At 41.2% G+C, this 26,115-nt stretch overlaps 1 protein-coding gene across 2 annotated transcripts in view; it reads left to right on the top strand.

The window, feature by feature from the left end:
- Fras1 (Fraser extracellular matrix complex subunit 1) overlaps positions 1–26,115 on the top strand; it is a 404,303-nt gene that overhangs the window by 198,048 nt on the left and 180,140 nt on the right. For both annotated transcript variants that reach the window (XM_063247218.1, XM_063247217.1), the window contains 4 exons: positions 3,943–4,086; positions 10,799–10,939; positions 12,532–12,672; positions 14,263–14,436. In XM_063247218.1, coding sequence (XP_063103288.1) covers positions 3,943–4,086; positions 10,799–10,939; positions 12,532–12,672; positions 14,263–14,436 — 600 coding nt within the window. The remainder of the gene's footprint in view (positions 1–3,942; positions 4,087–10,798; positions 10,940–12,531; positions 12,673–14,262; positions 14,437–26,115) is intronic.

The following is a 26,115-nucleotide window of genomic DNA, read 5'->3' as shown; positions in this document are numbered from 1 at the left end:
GCTCTAGAAAAGTCAGGGGCCTGACCAAATAAATGATCTACTGCCTGCAAGATAAGAAGATGGCTTTCCCTTAATCACTCTTTTAAAAATTTATTGCCACAGTTTTCACATTCTACTGTTCAAACACTGAGTGATCTAAAATGTATCACTAAAAGAAATTAGGGAGAAAAGTCAGAGAGTGACCTTTTACTTTTCATAGTAAAACCAATGGAATAAAAGCCACACGTAACATAAACCTTCAAGAAGTGATAATCTGCAGAGCTTATGTTCAATCTTAGCAGTCAGAAATTAATTGCAAAACACAACAGAGTGGTGTCATCCTAAGAAATGACAGCAAATCATAGTCTGTGATGAAGACAGAATTTCTGACGCCACTGTGCCTGCCACAGAACATGTCTGTTGTCCAGCATGGAGAAACAGAAGGTCCAGTCAGGACCTGCACCACATGGGGCACTCTGTGGTGCAACGTGAGTTTTGTCATCAGAGGCACATCTGGACAGCAGCCCTTTCAAAACACATTTTATAGCCTCGCTTATGTATATTAGATTGTCATACATTAAGACAATAATACTAATTTACAGTTTCCAGGCAGAAGGTAACTGACAGGACAAATTTCTAATAACCAATGAGTACCTTCATTTAGCACACATTTAGTGAGTACTCATTGAGCTGGGCAATGAGGATTTCATATGACTAAAGATGACACACTCCCACTCAATTTAGAAAGTTACTTCCTCCTGCTGAAGGAGATTGATTTCTACTAGAACAGTCAGGGCAACTGAATAAATACCATACTGCAGGAACACAGAGAAAGGAGGAGGGAAATTTGTTAGGTAGGTTCAGCAAAGCTCCTCAGAGGTGGTGACAACTTAGAAGGCCTTGCAAGTGTTAGCAGGATTATACAGGCTGCAGGAGGAAACAGAGGGTAATGTCAGCTGGGTGAATCTTTCATGGGACCTCTGGGGCCTAAGAACAACCACATGGCATCTTAGAGGACCCTGCTTTGTGTGGGGGAAGGAGCAGAAAATGGGGCTAGGAAGTTCCCAGTGAGGCCTGGGAGTGCCTGACCTGATCCACCACACCAAGGGTGATATTAAAAATATTTCACAAGAATGAATTCAAGGTTGGGCAGGACATATGCTCTCCTGAACCAGACCTGTCACTTGCTGGAGCATGGCATGACTGCCCTGGAGGTAGTCACAGTATCAGATAAGGGACCTGGGGTGACGGACCTGTAGGGAGGGATTTTCCTCTTAATGATCAGTGCAGCTGAATGTCTGCACAATCACGGAGCTGCTGAAGGGAACCAGGGAGCTGGGTTTTCATTTTTTATCTCCTCTGCACCCCCTGGACAAAGATGACTTTTTTCTGCTTAAAGATGTCTTGAGCTAATTGCCTTCTCCTTTCTCTGTTGCCAGAATGAACTTTCTAATGAGCAAAACTGGTTATTCCACTACCCCTTTGAAAACTTCCATGAGCCAAGGTCCACAGTTCTTACTTGACCTTGGTCATCTGACCTGTGCTGTCCTCTGGCCTCTCTGTCCTTTACTGTACTTCTGGACACTTGCTACCTAGTGCAGTTTGCTCAGGCCCCAGGGTACCTGGTGATACAGTGTGTCCAGGCTCCCCATAGCAGGCTCTAGTAATGGCTAGCCTGTGGCTAGGTGGCAAGGCCTCAACCAGCTTAGCTCCTGGTAGGTAGGAGCTGCTTCTCTTGCTGGTTGGTAGATCTGCCTTATGTTCCTTTGTAGGTATGAGATTGGGTTTTGAGTTTTGTTGGTTAGCAGCTTAGATCCACTCCAAAGGCATAAACAGTGACTGACACTTAAGAGGATGACTACAGGAGTGAAGAATAGGTGAATAAACAAGTGACATTTTCATGTATGTGTCATGTTGACTTTGATGCTGTGATCTTTGCTTCCGTGTCATTAAAATGTAGTGCCAGAGGCTTATGCTCAACATGACTAGTATTCTCTGTAACCTTTATAAAATATGAATAAGGAATTAAATATAAAGGAAGTCATGTATGAAACTTTCTAAAGCGCCAAGCAGTGTGCTGGGCGCAGGAATAACGAAGTGAAACTGGGCTGTGTCCTCGGGAAGCTGATGGTCCCTTGATGGAACCAGTTAATAAATATGGAAACTTTCTTCCACCTCCTCTTCCTCCCCTACTAGTCCGAGCCTTCATCATCACTCACCAGGACCACACAGTAGACTCCGAGCTGGTCCCTGCTTCCACATGCACCTTACGCCCTCCCTCTGTGGCTACCAGAGAGCTTTGCAAGTCCAAGTCAGAGCTCGTGTGGATCGTGCTTGAACCATTATGATAGACACCCTCATTCCTTTCCTTGTTCTTCAAAGTCAGTTTTGATCAGGCCTCTGCCACCGTGCCCCCTGTCCCAGCATCCCAGCTTGCAAGTGGCCTTCAGCTTCATCAACGCCATGCTCCCTCTCTCCCTGCTCCTTCTTCCTTTCCCTTTCTTTTGCAATATTTGACATTGAACCTGGAGCCTTGGGCACGTTAGGCAAATACTCTAATGTGAAACTAGATTCATGGCCATTTTTGAAAATTTTATTTTGAGGCCTGGTCTTGTTAAGTAGCCCAGGCTGACATCAAACTTGCCATCCTCCTGTCTCAGCCTCCTGAATAGCTGAGGTTCCAGACATGCAGTCCCACACCTGCTGTCTTTCCCTTCTCAACACATTGGTGTGCTCCCTGCCAGTGCTCTCCAGGGCTGGCCAGTTTCCTCTGGATGTATCTAAGGTGGGTCTCAGAACCCCACCACTGTTACTCGTTAACGCAGAATAGTCCTGCAACTTAAAACAATTTGTAATTATCTTTAAATTTGCTTGGGAGAAAAAACATCTAAAATTGAAACATTCTCCAGCAATTCGGAACTTAGGGAAGTGGATTGGATCTTGAGGTTTGCAAGGTAGGCAAACTTCCTTCTGCCTCCAAGGGGTACCTGATGAAATTGCAAAGGTATGATTACCAAGTCATTTGCAAACAGCTTTCATTCCCCAGCCAGTTTTGATCAGAATCAATGCCTCTGCAAAATACGTTGTGCTCCACTGTAAAGCATATATTTTAAAATTAAGCTGTATTAGTGAAAACATAAGTGGCATTCGTTATAAAGCTGGTTATTCAAAGCTGTCATTATTTATGATAGAACTCTCTTTGCAGAAGTGTTAAGGTGAACAGCATGTGTGACTAATAATAAAAATCAAATGCTGGAGGAAAGAACATTTTAGAATCTAAGGAAACCATTCTGATCTTAAGCAAGGTGTGTACAGTTAGAAATAGAAAGCCACAGAGCAAACCAGGCTCTGAGCCCTCAACATAGATATGTAGCGCACATGCCATGGCAGGAGAGGGGATGGAGACAAGTTGGCTTGATGAAGATAGAAAAAGGGAATGACGACAGAGGGAGAGAAAGAGAGAGAGAGAGACAGACAGGCAGACAGACAGAGACAGAGAGAGAGGAGGAGGAGTCCTTGAAGTCTAACTGTGAGTGAGTTAAGTGTTGTCTCTCCTTAGCTGGTTCCCATGGTGTAGATGTGGGAAGTGGTTGAACTCTCCACACTTTGTTGCCTGGAGAGACTGAGGAATAGAGGGCCATCTAATTTCATTAGAGAATCCATTGTTGTCTAGAAAATTATAGTTTTCCCTTCTGTGACTTCCATGCCTCAAAAGCCACTACATTTCTGCTCCAAGTCTTTTGGCAACAGTTGGCTAAAGTTGTATTCCTGGTAACCCAATATACTTTTGCCCTCTCCCAGGGCGTGGAAGGGTGCTTTTCTCCTGAGACTGCACAAGCTAAGAGCAGCACAGAACCAAGAAGCCAGCCAGCATCCTTCTTGTGAATTCCTCAGCTTGTGGGATAGTGCAGGGAGCAGCCGGCCCTGCTGTGGGTCACTCACTGACTTTCTGTTTGCCTGCAGCATGTCATGTGTCCTGTGCAGGCTGCTCAGGCCCCACTGAGAAGCACTGCAGGGCCTGCAGAGACCCCTTGAAAGTGCTGAGACACGGAAGCTGCGAAAACAGCTGTGGTGACGGCTTCTATGACAAGCAGGGCACCTGCATGGGTAAGTGCTGGGCAGGATATCTCAGTTGCTTTCTTAGCTGAGTCAGACCACCGATAATGCACGGTTCTCTCCTATAGTGGGCATGGACTTCACCTGCATAGCTTAGGGGACATGTTCCATCAGTGGGATCCCCTTTCATTGCCCTGACAGCCTGTTGGTGGCAGGTCCCCATTTCAGCCTCACACAGGTGATGGTGAAGCCTGAGGTTCCTGCCTGGGACTAGCAGCTCTGTGGAAGACAATGGGGCTGCCTCTCTGGCTCACTTCATTCAATCGGACTGTCTTCTGAATGTACAGTGTTTGGGATGGAAACAGGGCAGCCAAGAGCAAACCTGTCATGGTGTGGAAACCCCCAACTTTAAACAGCTTTTGCTGTTCTACCTTAAATAGTCACAAACTAACCCAGTGTAGTGCATCCTTGAGCCAGGCACAGTGAGCCATGGCAGGCAGGACAGGATGAGCAAAGGCGTGGCTGTGAGTGAGTTACTTACTTTCTCTGCCTGACATTTCCAGTGTGTAAAATGAAGTTAATGGTGACTGTGTGGTAGACAAAATTATGACTCCCAAAATGTCCCTGTTCTAATCCTCAGAATCTTTGAGTACGTTACTGGCAAAAAGGACTTTGCAGGACTGACTAAACTCAGTATCCTGGGATGGGATTATGTTGGATTATGGGGGTGAGTCTTGTGTAATCACAAGGGTTCTTATGTGAGTGAGGCTGCAGGGATGGGACCAGAGGCTGGAGTGATGGAAGTGTCACTGCCCTTGGACCCTGGACAGGCAAGTGGAAGGATTGTCCTCTGGCGCTTCAGGGAGGGCTGTGGCCCTGCCGATTTGAGGACTCCCCGCTTCTCAAACTATAAAATACTAAATTTGAGTCATTTGTCTTAATCCAAAGAGTTGCTGTAATTTGTTACAGCGCCAGAGAAAATGAACATGCACACCTAACTCAGAAGACTGGTGAGATGACTGAGTTAAAATACACAAAGCACTCAGAGCATTTCCAGGTGCAGAATAAGTGTACCGGTGTTTGGGGTTTAGTCCTTTAAATACTTCGTGACATGAACATTGTCATTTCCATGTTTCAAAGGAGGAAGTGGAGGGACAAGAAGCTTGCTTCAGCTCACAGCTGAAAGGAGGCAGAGTGGGATTCAAGCTTAGATCTATTTCCGGATCGTAAGGTTGCTGCTGGTTCTCTGAGCTGCTCTGCTGCTCACCACAGTGTGATTTTGCATTGTGCACACACCTCTGCCTGATTTTTCCCTCTTCTGTTCCCCTTCTTTCTTTTTGGCTCCTTCTTCTTGCCTTGTCTTCCTCCAGTAGGTGAACAGGCCACTCCTAAGAGCACTGCTACTTGTGCAATTTAGCACCTTGGCAGTAAATGCAGGTTAGGATTCAGTTTACTGTGGTGGTCATACCATGGTGACTGTTTTATTCTGTAACCAAGTCCACTAAATCAATAACAAAGTGCAGCCCATAAAACTTTCTTGAGATATTGTTCTTCTTTTGGTCACTGAGCGGGGCAACAGCACAAATGAGATGCTCTTTGGAACTTGATAAATCCACTTGTCTTAGGGAAGAGAGAGAGCCCTGCGCAGCTGCTTGGCATAAAGCTGTGCAGGGATCCATCAGCTTTGCTTGTGTGAAGAATCTCCCTTAATATAGATGAGTTACAGGTGGCTTTTGTAAGGATTCTGGAGAGGAAAGAAAGGCCAGGAGCCAGTAGTCTGAGCGTGTTAATCTTTCCTGCCAGCACCACTTTCCTGCTCAATTAAGCCATATGTATCCTCTAAAGGTCAACAGATGTCAATTTTGCACTAATTCCAAAGGACTAAAGGTGTTTACCCTTTAAGTCCCCAGGAGGCTGGTTATTGTCACTGAGAAAGGAGCTCTGTGACCTTGACCTCCTACTGAGACTTGCTTGTTAATCTCTGGACTCCCAAAGCAACTTTTGCTGGTGTTTAAAGGAGAACTGGTGTGAGTGAGCCTTGGGCAGTAAGGGTAGGAATCTTCCAGCACTCAAAGGTTGAGTGAGGAATCCAGAGTTCTTTGCAGCCTGGAAGTAAAAATGAACAGGAGTTTTAGACAGAAAACGTAATATCTGAAATGTTATCTATATACATTTTGGAAAGTGTCAGAAAGAAAACTTCCAGATAGGAGGATGGACCACTGCTGACATTAATTAACCAGCTCACCAATTTATCACATACTCAGCACCATGCAAGAGTTTGCGATGCCATGGACCAGCATGCCCTTCTCAATAAAGAGACCTGGAGTTTAGGCTTTCCGTAAAATCTTAAAGAGTTCTCAAAGTTTACACCACATGACTTCAGGAAATGTTCCCATGAATGTTTTCTAAAACATCAGTGAACCAAGTCACAGATCGATATCAAAATGTTAATTAAAGCTTGGGATACTGATAATGGCGGCTTATTTCCAGTTCAGATTATTCAAGATAAAGAATGACTGGTGTTGGTTTAATAATTTATAACCAACCAGCCCATATCTGTAGGAATATCAAAGTAAGTACTGAGAAAAAACCCAGCACAGCCTGTTAGAAGTGGTGGTGTATCTAAAGGAACTTACTCTCCTGTGGTGCGTGTCTTGGATTTTGCTAATACGGGCTGGAAGGATGGGGCACGTCAAAGGAATGCTTCCTCCTCTCAATGTTTATGCTGTTACAAGGGCTTTTCTGACCTGAGCGAACATAATCAAGTTCTGAGGTTTTTATGCTCTTTCTCTTCCTCTCCCTCCTCCCTCCCTTTTGTCTCATTCTTTTCTTTTTTTTTTCCCTTCCCTCCCTCACTGAAGCAACCACCTTCATTGTTTTTGAATTTTTATTTACCTACACATTTTGCCCTACTAAGGATTAAACCCAAGGCCTTTTTTACTGGGTTACAACCCCACCCCTTTTTAAAGTTTATTTATTTATTTTGTTTTGGGTCAGGATCTCACTAAGTTGCCAGCTTACCCAGGCTGGGCTCAGATTTTGTTTTGAGCGCATATATATTTACTTTTCCTAAGTGATCTGAGGTTGGCGAGTTCAGTCGGCACTGTAGTTTTTAAGATTCACCCCTGTTATGTTTTCTGATGCTCAGTTCTCTCAGTTGCCCAGCCAAAGTCCCAGAGATGGGCTCCTGCCTTGTTTCACCCCTATGTCATTGAGCATCAGGGAGCATCTTGTCCTCTTAAGAACTTGCAGAACTGTGGGTCTCTTGTTCTGCATGTTCTGTCTTTGATGACGTAGTACAGATCACTTCCCAGAAGAGCTGTGCAATCTGCACTGCCAAGTATGAGGTTCCTCTCCTCCCCATGTCCTTGCTACCGTTTGACATTACTGATGTGATATTTTCTGGTCTGTAGATATAAAGGGACCTCTCTGTTAACTGGCTTCTTCTCATTATTCATATGTTTGAGCCTGTATCTATCTGGAGGACTTTGACTTTCTTCTGTGAACTCCTTTTTAATTTGCTTTTTCCATTGTTCTATTGGCCTTAATGCCTTGTTATAGATATTAACTCTTGCCAGTTTTATATATGCAAATATTTCTTATCTTGTCTCTTAGCTTTGAATATAATGAACACTGTTAAACAGAAATCTTTAATTAAATCTTTAATTTAATTGATAATTTTTTGCTTTAAAGTTTTACTTTTGAGTCTTTACAAAGATCTACGACTAAATTTTACAAATCAATTGCTCTGTGTTTCCTTCTATAATTCAGTAGCTTTGTTTGAACTTACGTTAATAATCCTTCTGAGTTCTTCTATGTACATGGGCTTCAAAAGGGATCTGGTTTTATTTTTCTCCATTCTATTATTCAGTTTTCCCAACATTATTTAGTAATTCAATATAATGGAATTGTAATTGAATATAATTGTTTATTCAATTACAATTATAATTCAGTATAATTGTTTCTATAGGTCTTTGTTGTATATTAAATTTCCATATGCACATAGACCTTTTAAAGCTGTTCCATGATCTAAATTTTTATTCTTGTACTATTATTATACTCTTTTTTTCACTAATTTCTGTAGCATTGTAGCATCTCATCAGAAAAATTCTCCCTTGCTTTCCTCTTCAAATTTGACTTAGCTGTTTATTGAAGTACATGTATTGAATTTCTAAGAAAATTCAGCAGGAAATTTTATGGATTTTTATATTGAATTTATAGATTAGTGTGAAGACAACAGACAACTTTCTAATTATTTGGTATAAATTTACAAATTATCCTCCAAATATTCTTTTAGGTATGTCTTGTTATGTTCAATATATAGTGTCTTCATTTTTAAAATTCCCGCAATTCATTTCTGGGAAATTCCATTTAGCTCACTCATTATTCATTCAGCTAGCATGACTTCTAGAATTAGAAACTTCAGGAGTTTTTATGAGGGCTGAAAGGGAAGAATGCTTTCTGAGAATGCTTTGTTTCTTGTTATAATCATGAGTTAAGCAGTGGCTTTCTTTTTGTCTGACATTAAGGCCATTGGCTTGGTCTGTTTACTGACATTGTCTGGCCTTACTGCTTTGTTTCTGGAAAATCTTGAATTCTCCCACATGTAGAATGAAGTATTAGCCTCCATCACCTGGCAACTTTTATCTCAAGTTCTCAAAATAGTTTTTAGAAGATTAACAGGAGATAGGTGAACTAAGGGAGCAAACAGAGCAAATCTCAGCAGTTCCTGTGCTGCTGAAACATTGATTCTGTGTTCGCTCATGCAGAAACCAGCCAGTGCATGCAGAGTAGACCCAGACCCTGCCACCCAATGTGCTCTTTGTGCCTGCACAGCAGAGGCCCTGCACTGCTCTGTTCAAGGCCACTCCGTCCCTCAGGACTTTTGAATGTACATCTCATTGTTATCTAGCTATACTTTTACTAGTCAGAGTTTTCTTTTAAAACTCTGGATCCACATTTACCTTGAGTACTTTAAATGTGACAGTGACAAAGCAACCCTCACTCTTCTTTTTTTTTTTTTTTTTCCTTTTTATCTGTACTGGGGATCGAACTCACGACTGCCTGCTTGCAAGGCAGGCGCTTATGCCGCTGAGCTAAATCCCCAGCCCCAACCCTCACTCTTCTAATTATTTTTCTCCCTTTTCCCTTTGTTAACCACCAGGGCCTTTAGTGGAACAATTTACAGTCGTAGCCTCCCCTTCTCTTCTGTCAGTGACTCCCCTGAAATATGTGATGCAGATTGCCCAGAGTTCAGGTTCTAAATACAGAGAGATCTTTTCGAAGCGATTTGCCTTCTAAGACTTCTTCCTGCTGCACTCCTTACCTGTCTCCTATAGAAAGATTTGTTCTTGGTCACGCTGGGTAATTTTTACCTTCTTCATAAGATGTTTTGCTCTGTAGATTGTTGCCTACTTCTGTCTTATCCTGCATGCCTTTTGTGAATTAATCGACTAATTTATGGTCTCATCAACCACTTGTATGTGATGACCTTTAGCACTCTCTCCTGAGCTCCAGAACTGTAAATCAACTGCTTCCGTGGCCGTACACATCCCAACTGTGCTTATCCCGATCCCCTGAACCCTCTGCCTCTCGTATTCTGTGAGTAACTCCTTTGTTCCCCAAGGCTGGCTCCTGGAAACCATCTAAAACACTGCCACTTTCTGAGCTCTTAAGCCTTCCACTCCTTCACCTCCTTCATCTCACTCCTAATGATCACATTCCATGGTCCTAGCCATGACCTTCCATCTGGGCTCGCCTTTCCTTCCTCACCTCTCCAAACTGCTCTCCAAAGTACAGGTACTACAGTGCTCCCTCTTAACTACAAATTGGGTCATGTTTCAGTGTGGTCAGAGCTGCCAAGGCTCCTGTGCCTTCCATGAATGTGAACCTAGACATGGCTACTGGTTTTCATAGCCTGACCCTTCCCACTGCTAGCTGAATGAACTGCTGTCTTCCTTGACAGTTCAGTCTCTTCCCAAGTTCTGCCTTTGACTTTGCTGCTTGGTGACATTGCTATCAGCCTTACCTGGGTTGACTCACTTTTTATGATGGTACCCACAGTTTGCTTTTTCTCGGAATCCTTTCTTGCCTTTTCCTAACTCCTGCTCCACACACTTATTATATCTGTACAGGTCAATTCGAATGATTTAATGTTTGTAATGTTGTCTATTTCCTTCCCCTCTTTTAGACTAACAAAATCATTAACTTGGAGACCAAGTTGATTTGATTTTATGTCTTTACCACCAAGCACAACACCTGATACAGAATTTAATAAATGTTTTGAGGGGTAAATGTATATGTAGATCCTGGAAGATTGCATGAAGTTCAACAATTTCAATATAATTTTAGTAGTGTGATATTGCTTAGTAGAATTCTGAATTTTCTCTTTAGGATAAAATACATGATATTTGGTATAGATATACACTGCAAATTTGTTATTTATCTGAAATTCAGATTTAATTGGGCACTTGACATTTTTATTTGCTGAATCTGGCAGCCCTACCTCCACGACCATTTTGGTAAGTGCCTTATTAAATTGCACACACTGGTGGGTATGCCTCAGAGTATTTGTTATGGTTAGTTCAATGAATAATTCTTCAGTTCTCCTTCAATTGCGAAAACAGTATGCTGAGAGAACTCTGAGCAGCCAGAGCATTAGATTGCTTCATTGATAGGTTCTGAGGTGGGCACTGTTGAGAATGGAGTTAACAACTTCTTTTCTCACTCTTGCTCTTCTCTGATGGGTTTTTCTTCTTTTTAGCTTGTGACCAGTCCTGTAAGAGTTGTGGTCCCAATAGTCCCAGATGTCTTACCTGCATTGAAAATATGGTATTACACAATGGGCAATGCATTTCTGAGTGTCCTGGTGGATACTATGCTGATGCTACCACCAGATGCAAAGGTAAGAAATGGGCCAACAGCAGCACAGAATATTTAATACATTTTGCTATATGCTGTTCATTAGGGAATTTGTGTATATGATGGGAAAATGTTACCCACAAAAGGATTGTTTCATTGTAGAACCTGTGTTTGGTATGGGAGTGGGAGTTGTGGGTGGACAATTGCCTAGGGATCATTTGGTCCATTTGAAATGTCATTAACATCTTTAAGATACAGACCTATGTGCATGACTGGCTTATGTTAGTGGGGCAAAATCATTCTTTCCATGGAAATTTTATATTGGTAAACTACAATACACTACAACATCAAGATAAATAAGAAAGCCAAGTTTGACAGCCTGCAAAGCTGAAGTCTGTATCCAATGAAAACTTGTCTGTATGTGATGTTTCTCTATTGTTCCTTTTGCACTAATACAACTCAAAGTATGAAATGTTGCTCTTTGAGGGTTTATAAATTTCCAACTTATACAGACCTGACTTAGGTCTTTTTTTATTGGCATCTGTAAACATATTGCTGCCTGGGACACCTTGCTTGCCCCTTCTCTCTAGAACATCCACATGCATCTTCGCTTCTGCCTCATGTCTGCCAGGGTGGGGTATTTGGGCCTGTCCACCCACCTCTCCTTATCCATCCTGCTTTACCCCTTTATGCACAGCAATTTCAACCCTTTCAATCGATGTCCTGCCACCACAGCTTTCATTCTGCCTCCTCACTCCCTGCCCAGCTCCTGACACTGGCCTCTAGATCCGGACCTCATTCCTGTCCCAAGTCCTGCTAATGGCTCAGCCCAGGCATGCTCACACCAGCTGTCTTTTGGAATCTGAAATGTTCCACTATTAAGCTAGGTGCCATGGTGCACAGCTATAATCCCAGTGTCCTGCAAGACCAAAGCAGCAAGACTGCAAGTTTTAATGCAGCCTGAGCAATTTAACCAGACCTTTTTTCAAAAAGAAAGAACGAGGTGGGAGGAGGAAATGACCCACTGTAACACCAGGGCCAAAGAATCCAGAATGTCAAAACCAGAGCTACCTTAAACTATCACTTAGACCACTTCTCACTGTGTGTGTGTCAAGGAAAGTAGACCTGGAGAGAAAGAGATTTGTGTTCATGGACTCAGGGTCAGAGTCCCAGTGCTCCCAACTTGCAAGTCCACTGACTCACTACGCTTCTCCTTTGGGTGTCATGGACTTTAGATCCAAACAGTCTGAATCCTAGCCATGTTATGAGTGAAATCTATGATCTTAGATCTGCTTTTGAAACTTCTGAGGCCTCAGTTTCCCCATTTATAAAAGTAGTTAATGCCTATCTCATAATGCTATGAATACTGAGAATTACAGTGTGTGCAAAGTACATAATGCAAGTGTTAAATCAAGTCGCTGGTAAGCAGTAGGTGGAGCATGCTGAAAGGGGGTGAGGGGCAATGTGGGGTGTTTTGTTAGTTTAACCTCCTCCTAACACATCTCTTCCCTTGGTCTTGTGTGATATCTATAGGGGCTGCAAGTGCTGGGAGGGCTTCCCAGCACATAGGAAGCCCAGACAGGACATGCATCCTGACGTCACTCACCCTGTTGTTTCCATTTTCCTTTCCTTCAGTTTGTCACAATTCGTGTGCCAGCTGCACTGGGCCCTCAAGCTCTCACTGTACAGCCTGCGCCCACCCCAAGGTCCTACAACAAGGCTACTGTCTGTCCAGCTGTGGAGAGGGCTTCTATGCTGATCATGGAGTCTGCACAGGTAGCGTTGGTGTCATCAGCATTCTTGAGAGAGTATCTGTCACAAAGACACAGACTGATTTGTTTTCCAATAATATTACTTTCCAGCTCAGTGTTTCATCTAGCGTGTTGTGTACAGCTATATACATACTGCAGCCAGCTCTCTGCATCTATCCCTGCAGGTTCCATGTACATGAATTCAGTCGACTACTAATCCAAAGTATTTTTTAAACTTTCAGAAATTTCCCAAAAGCAAAAGCTGAACTTGCTACATACTGAGGACTAGGCTGAGTCATGCAAATGAAGTGATATGTGGGAATTGCGTTTATTATGATTGATCTAGAGATGATTTAGAGCAAAGTAGAGGGTGTATGTAGGTTATATGCAAACACTATACCATTTCATAAGAGGGACTTGATTGTCTATCCACAGGGGTCCTGGAACTGAGACACAGAATCCCAAAGACAACTATACATTTATGCATTTTTCATTTGTGAAGGAATAACATGGGACAAAATCATAAGGAAACATGTGATGCCACTGAAAAGTGGCTGATTTTTCTATACATCTTGTGGAATGTTATTTCCTTTACCATACGTTACCGCAAAATAAAGCTCTGATTGTCTCTTTGCTGTGCTTTCCTAGCATTGCTAATGCTTTCCTACTGTTTATTTGCTTCTCCCTGAAAAACTTTGTTTTGTTAATGATACTGGGAAGAAACTGAAGAGTCACTGATGATGCCTCTGGGCTGAGTGAAATGGAAAACCTTAAATTGCTGTTTGTAGAAAAGACTCAATAGGTGGGCACAGCGTTTAAGCCTTTTCAAACTGGACCATCAAGGGCACTTTCATTAAGCGAAATATTTATTTGCATGTAGAGTACCTTAGAAAGAGTTCGAGACTAGCTACACAAAAGATATATTTAGAACAGAAAAGCTGCAAAGTATCTTGAAAACAAAAATTTAGAGTCTTGAAAGAGCAGGAGAATCAATTGTATCAAAATGTGGGCGTAAGATAGTTTGAGTATGGTATGTGGCTTTGCTTCCTTTTACCAGTCACTAGGGAAAACAAAATACTGTGATTGATTATGAAATTTTCATTGCTGCTCAAAGGAAACTCCTTCCTGTCCTCAAAGGCAGCCCTTCCCTCAATAAATTCTAAGAGGAATTTGTTGTCTGGACTTCTCTGCAGATGGTGATGGATGACATAATATTCAGTAACACAACAACCACCTTTGCAAAAGATATAGTAGTGGCCTTTGCATGAATGCACCTAAAATCTTTGATAAGAACCTAGGACATAGTGTTAAGTCGGTATTCGGTGAATGTGCTTCTGTGGAGAGCCAATCCAGTATTTTCCAGCTAGCTGAGTTTTTGTGATCCAGCCTGTCACCCCTTACAGGACCCGAGAGCTGTGACTGGTTATGTCATTCTTCTCTTCCCTCTCACACACATTGTCACCAACTCCACACTTTGCAGACAGCACCAGAAGGCCCACAGCTGAGAGGATGTGCCTAGTGCACTTTGTGAAGCACTATTGACTTGAGGAGGGACTCCCATCAGTTGCAGCATATGTTTGATTTTGGGGTTTTCTGCCTTTTGTTCCCTGTGCAGCCTGCCATGCCACCTGCCAGGCGTGTGTGGGTCCTGAGCCCTCTCACTGCACTGAGTGTAAGAACCCTGAGGCGGGACTGCAGGTGGGACAGCTCTTGGCCACGGTTCCCTCCGGCGAGTGTCTGCCCCGGTGCAGAGCTCAGTTTTACCTGGAGAGCACTGGGCTGTGTGAAGGTGAGTACATTTGGAGTGAGGACATGCTAGTGGCTGCTGGATGTCCTCGCCACAGATCCTGTGAGGTGGGACTGAAACCAGGAAGACTGAACAAAGCCGAAGAGGCACATGCAGGACAGTGGACCTTTGCTATCCCCACCCTCTGTGAAGGACAGATGATCTTCAGGAGCTTTTGTTCTCCAAATTATGTTCTCAGACAATGCAGGCAGAAGTTCTTTCAGTGACCAGTATAAGGTGGCTAAGGACGATTTAGAGCTTGTTTACATCTAATTTGCCACTCTGCATTGAAATAGGTCACTTCAGGGCAAAATAGGGATTAATGCCAAAATGTGAAAGTTGTTCCTGCCATTACTTTGGCTAAATCCACAGGGAATTGATGACAGCCTGCATAATTTGAGTAAAAGCCAGCTCCTTGTGCATGGTTCAGGATGGACAGAGAGGAATAGTGTCCTGTAATGGGGGCTTCCATGCTCAGGTATGAGTGGTTTGACCCTCATCCTACCTGAAAAAAATTTATTTATTAATAAATAATTTATTAATCTTATATTTTTTATTTTAAGTATAAGATACATTCATTAAAGAGCATTTTGAATGTATGGAAAAGTAGAAAAATAATCTGCCAACCCCTTAAACCCAAATGTCTTTACCACTTTTCTGTTGTATCTTCAGAGGTTTTTTTTTTCCTGTTCACAGCTTTGAGTGTTATTTCTGTAATATAACTGTAAGCATGCTGCAGATTCAATTTTATATCCTATAAGCCCATTTACTAAAGTGGCTTCTATTCCACGTTAGAATAGAGTCTCACCAGGAAATACTGGATTTTGGAGTTAGGTTAAAGATACTAGGAGTAATGTGGTTTAGGAAGAAACCTGAGACTTGGGATCAGAGATCTGGCTGGACACTTAGCCTCTCTGAGGCTTTGCCATCAGAGCAGTGGAGCATATGATTATCTATCATGCAGGCTTCTGCCAGGACTGAAGCATGTTAGCGGTGTAAAGGTGCCTGCTAAATTAAATGTCTCCATGCTCAGAAGGTCTAAATCTCAGTGCATGCACTAAGGAATATCCCCTTCTCCCAGGTGTCTACAGGGTGCCCAGAGGGCCACTTTGCTCCAGACAGCCTCACTTTCCCCCAGGATGTATATCTTTCTCTAGACTCTGTTTCCATCATCTCTGTGCCTCAAGTCCATAACTAGTTTTGGGCTGTGGCATCCATTGACGCTGACAGTCCACAGACACCACATCCTTCTGTTCTTGGCTACTGCCAGGTGCTACAGTGCAAGGTCTTGTAGCTCCTTCCTTAGGTGTCACCAACCCTGGTCTAAAGGGAAGAGGGCAACAACCTCTTCTTTCTGCTTATTTGCTTCTCATATCCCTTCAGTGGATTTGGGTTTATCAGACAAGCTTCCTGTAGCCGTCTTTCTGTCTGCAAACCTCAAATCCCCTAAGGAAAGTAATTATAATGCCTAGTCCTGCTTGATATGGAGAAAAAAGACAAACCACTACTGCCATTGATAGTACTGTTGCTTTCTTCTTCCACCTTCTCTCTCCCTTCATTCTCTCTTCTTCTTCCCTCTCTTTCTTTCTCTTGCTTGCTCCTCCTCCATTTTCTCATTCTTTCTCTTCTCTTCCAGCTTCTCTCTCTCGCTGTCTGCATATGCATGCGTGCACACATGCAAACACACACACACACACACACAGACACACATACGCACACAGAGTTACTGAAGTGGTTTTTTATTTGTTGGAATCTGTGAACCTGGTCTACACAGCTTTCCATCACCTTCATTGTGTGCCGTGGGGATTTGAAACTACAGATATATATCAAACTCAGAGCAATGTTATGGACTTTGCTTGGCTTCCGTGGCACTCAGGGTGAAACTGGAGAATCCAGGGAAGCCAGAGTCCTCACTCTGGCCCCCACAATCCCAAGAGAAACCTGGGAGAGAATCTTCTCCAGTTACTTCACAGCTAGCATGTTCCTATAATTTTGACTATGTTAAAAATTTTAAAATGGGGAACTTGGAATGAATTCAGAAGAGAAAATCAAAAATAATTAACAGTTTAAAATTAGAATTACCAGTAAATAAAAATTAGAGATCAGGGTTGTGCAGCTCAGAAAATAATGTCATTATTTTTTGATGTCACCCTAAGCTAGGCACTGTGAGAACTGATTGACTTGTTTTGATTGTTTAAGTTCTGATACCAACCTGGTGGAGTCAGTGCACAACTATTTTATAAAAGCAACTGAGGCTTGCAGAAATGAAGACTGTGACTTGCTCAAAGTCATATAGTCAGTGTGATGGACTAGAGTCCGACGGGGGCCTAAATTGGCCTGACTTAGTATCCGTGCTGATGACTGTTGGCCACTGCGTGACACTCTCTGAAGGGTACAGCTTCCCATTAGCAGGAACACAGCTGCCAGCCTTTTCCCCACACTGGGAGAAGAGGAGCAGAGCACATACCTGCTGCATGTTTAGGCCTTCTGAAATACAGGGAAGCATCTTTAGCACAGGGGAAGTTTCAGGGACTCCTTTTTGCAGCATCTTTTAAAAAGGATTAGAATCTAATCTCTCTGGAATGGCTTAATTGTGGTCAGAAATAAAAGGACTGGATTGACCTCTTGAGTCCCTGGTAGTCCCATGACTTTACGCTCATTAACATAATATTATTAGGTATCACACATACAGCTGTCTACTCACATTTATTAGCAAATCCCTGTGCAATCTCCACTAGGTAGCTTGCTGTACTCCATTTGCATGTGATGTGAGTATGGCAGAAGAGGTTAATTGAGTTGCCCAAGATTCCTTGGGAAATTGAGCATGATTACCAATTGTTTCCAGCCTCACACAGGTACCAAGTGTGTTGATTGATGTATTTCCTGTCACTCATTCTGCATCTCTGGAAAGCTGTTTCCCACAATCTGTTCCATTTTCGGTTCTGCTGAATGTGTTGTCTATGAAATCAGGTCTGGCAGTCCTGTGAGACTGCATGGGACTCTTTTTTGTCGCAGCTTCCCAGATGTACTATTACCTCTCCATAGAACATTACAAAGGTTGGAGGCGTGTGTGTGTGTGTGTGTGTGTGTGTGTGTGTGTGTGTGTGTGTATGTGTACATATCCCACTGAGATTTTATAGCACCTTTGATCTAAAGTGGTTTTTCCCCCCAAAGAAGAGAAGAACTTGCCTGGAACTCTCTCCCTTTCTTGGTGAGTGCAGCACAGAGTAATTAGAATATTTCTGCAGCTAGTGAAAGGGAGAAGCCATTGTGTTATAAGAAGAATCCATTTACTAAGAGGCTGACACAGTGTCAGAAGATACCATAAAGTTTTTTTTTTTTTAACTTTGATCACAGGACAAACTCAGGAATCATCTAGTATAAGATGAAGGAATAATTCAAGATACTTAATTAAAATCCAAGCCTGCAGTTGAAAGGCAGAAAAATATGCAATTAACAAACATTGGCCAAAGAGAACGCTGCTTGTTGGACGTGATCTGTGTTTATATTTTCCTTGCATGGATGTTTATTAGAATCTCCCAAGTGCCAGGCATTTCTAGGCACCAGAAATGAACTAGTGAATGAATGGGATGGAAATTCTTGTCTAGTGAGTGAAGCAGATTGAAAAAAAAATGAATGAATGAATGACATAAACAAAAAAATCCCAAGGACTGGTTTTGAGTGGTTGCCTGTGCTGTGAAACACTTGGCAAGGTAGGGGTGAGAAAGAGGGATGGTCTGAGGTAGCTAGAGAAAAGAAGCCATCTGGAGAGTTGACTCCAGCTATCTTCATACATTCATCCTATATTTTTGGCGTTTCAGAAGACGGAGCTTTGCTATGTCTTTACCCCACTGTGGCGTCTCTATTTCCAAAGTAAATTTAGAATCACTTATATAAAAGAGGGTCTCTTACTAATCATAAAAGATAATTTGGTGTCATTTTCAGTAGTCAATCAAAACTGGGCATGTTTATAAAATATAACATTTAGGTAACCGTTATGTACTGCATATGTGTACTAATAAAAAAACATTTAGGAGAAGCTCAGAGAATGATTTTAGCATTTCATCCAAACTTGATCTTTTAAGTGAGTATTCTGCAGCACAGACAAATTCAAGTCAAAGAAAGACAGACAGACTCAAACCCTCCCCCATAAAATGAAACCAATTACAAATTAATAAAACCCAAGCCATCCAAAACAGCATCAATAAGCATCCATTACACGGTCATTAATCTGTATCTGCTATTTTCTGGGCCTCTTTAAGCTATTCTGAGTGGGGAGATGTAGTCTACATGAGGAGCTGGCAGGGGCTTCCAGTTGCCCAGCTCCAAGGACAACACTGTCCTAGTCCCACCTGGAGTGTGGGATCATTTAATGACAGCCTCTGTAGCTGTACCCAATAGTGTGGGTAGGATGCACGGCCCGTCTCAGTCTCATATAGAGCTCCTTATATTTTTGCCTCAGGGCAAACTGGTCCACTCAGTCTCTGGTCATCCTAATCACACTGATGGATTCGATGTTAATGATTTTTTTAATGATTCGAGTGTTTTGAATACTTAGCTTAAAGGATTTCCCTGGCACAGACCATCTTATAGGAATCTCTTAGGAGTCCTGTTAAGGTGACTATTTAGGTATAGTGGGTCCAAAGGGGTCACATTTTGTATTTATGATGTCCCCCTAAGTGAGGCTGATTCCACTGGCCCAGGGACCATCCTTCCAGTCAGCACAACTTGCATTCGGTCAGCATAAGCACACCATGGTAGCACTGGCATAGCTCTTTCCCTCCTTAGTAGGTGTAAAAATGCAATCCCAATTTCTGTTCCTTTTTATTGTATGTCTTACGTATATAACAGAAACTCTAGAAAATACAAATAAGGGCAAAAGTAAAACATCTATTCCTAAGGGTTCCAGATTTAGCAAATGAAAATACAGGATTTAAATTTAAAACTGGATAATTTTTTAAATATAAGCCTGGGCCCAATATTGTATAAGATATACTAAAACAGTTATTACTTATCTAAAAAGTTAAATTTAACTGGATATTTGGTATTTTACTTGGTACCACTACCTATAACTCTACTAACCCTTCAGAAATTTCTTGCAATTAAGAATTTTATTGAAAATCCTGTGAGTTTTCATACCTTGATACCAATTTTATAGATGGAGAAGATGAGGCCTGGAAGAAACCAACTAAAGAATTTAACAACAGGGAATCATGAGTTATAATACAGAACAGAGTTGCTCAGAAATGAGATCCTTTTTTCCAAGTACATATGCTTGTTCTTTGTGTCACATGAGAGCCTTACAGTTTAATTTCAGGACACATCATCCAATTAATCATGCAGCTCAGTCACCACTCAGCAGTTTGGCAATGATAACCAGGATTAACCATGAGCATGGTCCAAGTGATTAGATTAGCAATATAATTGCCCCATTTCCATGGCCAATTAATGATGGATTCTTTCGCTTCCCACACAGTGCAGCACAAGGATTCAGTATCATACAGATTTGCAGAAATCACAAGTTTTAGTTTTCAAGTGCACACAGTTCTACAATAATGAGCTTTACTTACCTTTTATCACATTTATTGTCTGAGAAGAGACACCGTGTTTTAAAACAAATGTTACACAGGTAGTACGGGTCCTAGCAGCACCCGTCCCTGTCTCAGGAGCTTCTCTGTTGGAGCGGTGATAGTGCTTTGTTCAGGTAAACATCAGGGAAATCTTAGCAGTTCAGTTTTCCTAAGCCTTCTCTTTCAGTCTTGAAGATAGTTTGCCTTTTAGGCTGAGTCTTACTGCACAGGGCAAAATAACAACAACAACAACAAAAAAAAAACCCAGAAAACAAAAACAGAAAACCGCTATATTGGTCTAGTGTCAATTTCAAAAAAATAAGAAATTCAAAATTATTTTGGTCTGTTAATTACCTTGCTTTAGGAGAACAGGGAGAAATAAAGTATACTGGTATATTTTGATCTATTTAGTTTATTTAGTTAAGGCTCTCAAAGGCCTCAAGGCAAAGAGAGTTTTAATTCAAGAAACAAATGGGTGGCAGCTTGTGTGCATAATAGAGGAGCTTGTGGTTGGCCATTTATGAATCTGGGATCCCCTTACATTAATTGAATAAAACATATGAAATCTGTATTCGGCAGCCCTCTTTAACAGTCTCTAGGGTGCTGTCATAAGCTGTAGAACTCTGTGCCTTCTGGTGATGTTCTGTCCTCTTTACTTTTGCCTTCTTGCTTATAAAGCATGGGTGTGCCCGGCTTTGGGGACAGAAATATGAAAGTGACACAGACCATGCCATTCAGGACACCTGAAGGAGTGGGAGGGGCCTGACATCTGAGCAAGTAATTCGAAGCACATGGTACCCACTGGAACGCACGAGAGCCAGGAACAGCAGAAAGGAGGCCAGCTCTCTAGAAGAGAAAGGAGTGAGGATCGAAGTGTAGAGAGAAATGTCACAATTTAGCTCTTGGAAGAATTAATGGGCATTCACCAGGTGAAGAAGTGGGGGAAAGGCATTCATGATCAAAGAAATGGAAAGAGCAAAGACGTGTTTTGCTTAGGACATGTTTGGTATTTCTGCTATATGAAGGCCATCAGGGAGGATTGTGGGGAATGGTATTGGACACACTTATGCCGGGATGTGCTTTAGATGTGCAGTGTTGAGTTTGGAGTCCATACTATTCGAATGGGTAAATCATTAAAAGATTTAAGATTGGAGAGCAATTTGATCAATTTGCATTTTATAGAGATCTGTCTGATGACTGTGTGGCAGATAAATGGAGAGGGGAATGGGCCTGGCTAGGAAGCTGTGGCTATGTCACAAGTCATCTTGAGGGTGTGGGCTAAACGGCCAGGGGGAGGAGAAGTGGGGGTAGATTTGATAATCCTAGAAAGTAAAGTCAGCAGTATTTGAATGTGTGGAGATGATAGACAAGTAAGTCTAGGATAACTTTCAAGATTTTTAAGATGAGTGACATAGTGAATGACAGACAACAAGGGAGGTAAAGAATACCAAAGAAGGGAGTAGGGTTGGGATGAGTGAGCACAGTTTTGTCACAGTTTATAGTAAGAGGATTTGGTCTGAGCTTAGAAGTGGATAAGAAGTGATCCTTTCAAAGTGAGGGATACCTAGGAAACACCAAGCAGAGCTCTCTCTAACACCACCTATCCCCAGCAGCAGACTTATATGCTTAGAATTCAGGACAAAGGCCAGAGCTCTACTCATAAATTCAGGATACACCAGTACCAAGGCCACCATGAAAGCAGTGGATAAGTTTATTCTACAGTAAGAAGTAGAAAGACAGAGAAGGGAAGATGGGGAAGCCATAATATTTATAAAGTGAACAGAGAAAAAGGTTAGAAAAGTAAATAATAAAGAATAAATGAGTGATGCCAATATTTTCATTCATCTGTCCCCGTTCCACACCTACCGATGGGGCCGTTTAGTTGGCCTAAATTCTCTCTGTGAGAACTTACAACTTAACAGGGCCAGGAACTGTGCCAGCTATGGCAGGAACCACAGAGATGTGAAAGATGTGACTTTCTCTTGTAAAGAGTTCCCAAGCTAATCAGGGCAAGGAAGAAATGAGGGATGTTAAATCATATTTGTAAGGGAAGGAACAGGAATTAGAAAGCAAAAGAAAGAGAAATAGATCAACTTTATTAACTTCATGCATTTCAATTTCCATTCCTTAGCATGGTAGTACTGTATGTCCTGGAGGATTTTGATACCTACATTATAGTTCAAGAGAAGCCTACCTCAAAAATGGTTTTTGACATGAAAAGGCAGGAAATTTTATATGACATGAAGTAGGAATGTTGTGCTACTTTTTTTTGTATCATTAAAAAGAAAAGGAAAGTCAAAGGGTCAATTGTGTGAAATTTAGATAGAAAGCAGAATGAATGGAAAAAATTATGTTTAATTGTTGGAAGTGTATTTTTTGCTGAAATCAGGATGACTGAACTTTACAGCCACCTAAGAACACTTTTAATGCCAACACTTTCTCTACTTAAGCAGCTCAGTTATGCTTTTCCAGAAATGTACTTAGCCATCAACTGGAAAGCTGGTCTCTAAAAATGTTGTATTATGTGGAGGAATTATTCATAGAACTTCTTTGAAATATCTTCTATATATGCCCCGTGATGGAGTTAGTCTTCCTTGAAGGATCTCAGGCTTCAGAGAGAACTCCTGCTATGAAATTGGCTTCCATAGAATGATCAAGCCTAATAAAAGTCACTGAAATAGTGCAGACATTTCCCAAACCAGCACAGAATTAAGTTTCATGAGGTTGTTTTAAAGATGCAAATGCAAATGCCTGTACTTAGAAATACACCAAAAGGCTTTTCACCCAGCATATTCTAACCCCTCTGGGCCTTAGCAACTAACCAGCTCATTATCCATTTGGTTTTTAAACATTTCCAATGAAGGCAATTCCAAAATCATCTGTGGGGATATTCAATAGGGCTTATTTCTAAAATCTAGTGGGTGGCAAAGGAACTTTCTCTTGAATTTCTTAGTCCACCAACCTTCCAACTTGCTGTCTTCTTTGCTTTTATGTTTTATATACAGTAATAACCTTTATTCACACTGAGCCAGCTCTCACAGTGACTTTGTGAACAAATGGAATAAAATAATATATATTTGCATTCATAATGCCTTAATTCATCTTTCCTCAGTTTTCAGTTCCACAGTGACATGCTTTTATTTCCTTTTTATTAGGGAAATATAACAAGAAGAACTAGGGAATTTCAACAGTCTTGTAAAGTCGTATATAAACATATTGGTATTATCAGAGTTATATTTATTTAGAAAACGTCATATTTTTTGGCAAGTTGCTTTGCCAAGTCATCCAGAAAACCATAGCTGTTGTTTGAAACATTATCACCTAACATTCTATTACCTTTCATTTTGTGTTAAATGCATCTTTTAAAAGAGGCTGAAATATACCCTTTTAGTATTTATTTGAACTTTATGTCCCCTCTATTTTCTTTTTAAAAGAAAGTTCTAGTGGCCAGGGATATAGCTTAGCAGTTGCCTGGCAAGTGTTAGGTCCTGAGTTCTATTCCTGGTACCCTAAATAAATAAACAAAGGTTTCGAAACTGCTTAGGAAAAAATTCCTATTCTTTGTGCTAATAGAGCTACAATTTTGAAAAATGTTTATCAAGGCAAGGCTTCAGCCTTCTAAGAAGAACACTGATCTCAGCTCAGGGTCCTGAGTACCCCCAGGTGTAGATTTTAAATCTTGAGGTAGTGAATCATGGGTGGGACAGGATGCTAGATGTGGGACCAAGAAAACTTAAGGCAACAGACATTCACCAACCAGTTTTAAAGGTATTTAATACTTTAATAACTGGTACTGATGGACCAGGAGGTACTGAGTTTCAACACTAAGAACATCAAAGATTAGCAGTCACATTTTAGTAGAGGTTGGTAAAAATGGAGATTTTAATGGTGTGAAATGACATTTGCATCTTCCAAGCTTGTTGACTGTAGTCTTCTGGGTATTTGATAGTGGAGGACCAGAGGGGTCTTCACAGTTGACTGGATCTTGTAGATTGGACAAACGATGGCCAAAGATGCAGGGGTCACCTAAATGGGGAAGATTGAGGTATTTCTGATGAAAATAGGTATTGCTTCAAAATGATAAAAGTCATTTATAACAAACCTACAATCATCATCATACTAAACAAGGAGAAACTGAAAGCATTGCCTCTAAAATCAGGGCAAAAAACAAGGGGTGTCAAGCCTCTGCACTAGTCTGCAATATAATATTTAAGACTTTAGCCAAAGCAGTAAGGTTTTACGAAAGGGAAGGGAACCAAGAAACAGAGGAGGAGGGAGGCAGAGAAGGGGAAGGGGATAAAAAAGGAATTAAAATTGTTGCGTACATGTACCCTTGCCATGCAATGAATATAATTATTGTGTACTACAAACATATACTAATAAAAATTTAAAAGGAAAAAAGAATTAAAGAAAAAGTAATATAATTAGGAAAGGAAGAAGTCAGACTTATTTGATCTTTTACATAGGAGATACAAAAACCTCCACCAGAAGACTCTTAGAACTAATATTTCAGCAAAGTGACAGCACACAAAATCAACACAAAAATCAATAGTTTCTGTATATCAAGAATTAACCCACCTAGAAAGAAATCAGGACAACAAGCCCATTCCAGGCAACTTCAAAACAAATAACTAGAAACCAACCTAACCAAGAAGATGAAAGAGCTCTATAATGAAAACTATAGTACTCTGAAGATTGAAGGAAACATTAGAAAATGAAAAAATATTCCCTGTTCTTTGATAGGCAGACTTGATTTTGGCTACCATCTGAATGGGCATATTACCAAACCTGATATATAAATTTAATGTAATTTCTATAAAAATAACAATATATGTCACAAAACTAGAAAGCAGTTCTAAAATTTATATTGGACCAGAAGAGAACAAAAATATCTGAAGAAATCCTGAGCAAAAATAGCAAAGTAGAAGGTATTGCAATCCCAGATTTCTATTTATACTGTGACACTATAGTGATAAAAGCAGTCTAACTTTGTACAAACCATGTAAAACTGAGACTATTGCTCCATAAAGGTGAAGAATGAAATCATGGACAAAAAGGAGGAAGTTAGGAGAGTGTTTATGGATATAAGAAGAAAAATAGCTCCTGATTGGGAGGGATCTCAAGCAGGTGGGATGTGGCCCCTCAGGCCCAGAGTTTTTATGGGTAGGCAAAGCACAGGAGTTAGCTCAGTTGTTTACCAACTTTATCACAGGTAGCTGCTGTGCATTTAAAAGGGGCAGCTGGAACGTAACACTCTAAACCAGTTATTCAGTATGCAGAGTTTAAAGGAAATGCTTTTTTAAAAAACCCAGTTATTTTGCATGTTTAGGTTCCTGGAAACTCAGCCCTGATGGAGGGAGGGGTTGCATTTCATTTTGTCTGAGCAATTCTTTTCCTGGCCAAAGTCCTACTGCCCATTCTTACTTCTTGCCAGTGGGGAGTGATTTCTCTACTCCAGATCCTTTCGCTTCCTAGCTATCTATCCATAAGCTAACTAAACCCTCTGATACAGAATTGGCACAAAAATCAACATGCAGACAAATGGAACAGAACGGGAGACACAGAAACAATCCTGTGCACTGTTGGCCAAAAATCAAATACATATGCTACAGGAACTAAAAACATATGCTAGAGAAACCATAGTGTCTTTAAACAGTGGTGCTGCCCAAACTGGATATCTATGAGCAGAAGGATAAAATTTGATTGCTATCTCTCATTGTGTATTAAAATAAAAGTGAACCAAAGACTTAGATACAAAAACAAAAATACTCCTAGAAGATAAGATAAATCACTGGAAGACATAGGCACAAGCAAGAGTTTCATGAATGGTACTTCCATACACACACACACACACACGCACACACACACACACACACTCAATACCAACAATCAACAAATAGGTGTACATCAAATTAAAAAGTTTCTGCACAGCAGAAGAAACAACTAATAGATTGAAGAGACTGAAGAATGAGAAAATTCTTTTCAATTACTTCTTGGACAAAGGACTAGTAGCTAGAATTTATAAAAAACTCAAAAAAAATTAGATCCCCCCAAATAAATAATCAAACATTAGACAAATAAAGTAGATAGATAAGTCTCAAAATACGCAAAA

Source organism: Cavia porcellus, unplaced genomic scaffold, assembly GCF_034190915.1.
Source record: "Cavia porcellus strain 051 isolate PalLab524CR breed Dunkin Hartley unplaced genomic scaffold, mCavPor4.1 scaffold_4, whole genome shotgun sequence".
Lineage (NCBI taxonomy): Eukaryota > Metazoa > Chordata > Mammalia > Rodentia > Caviidae > Cavia > Cavia porcellus.
The sequence above is the reverse complement of the archived record's forward strand: the minus strand, read 5'-3'. Positions and strand labels throughout refer to the sequence as shown.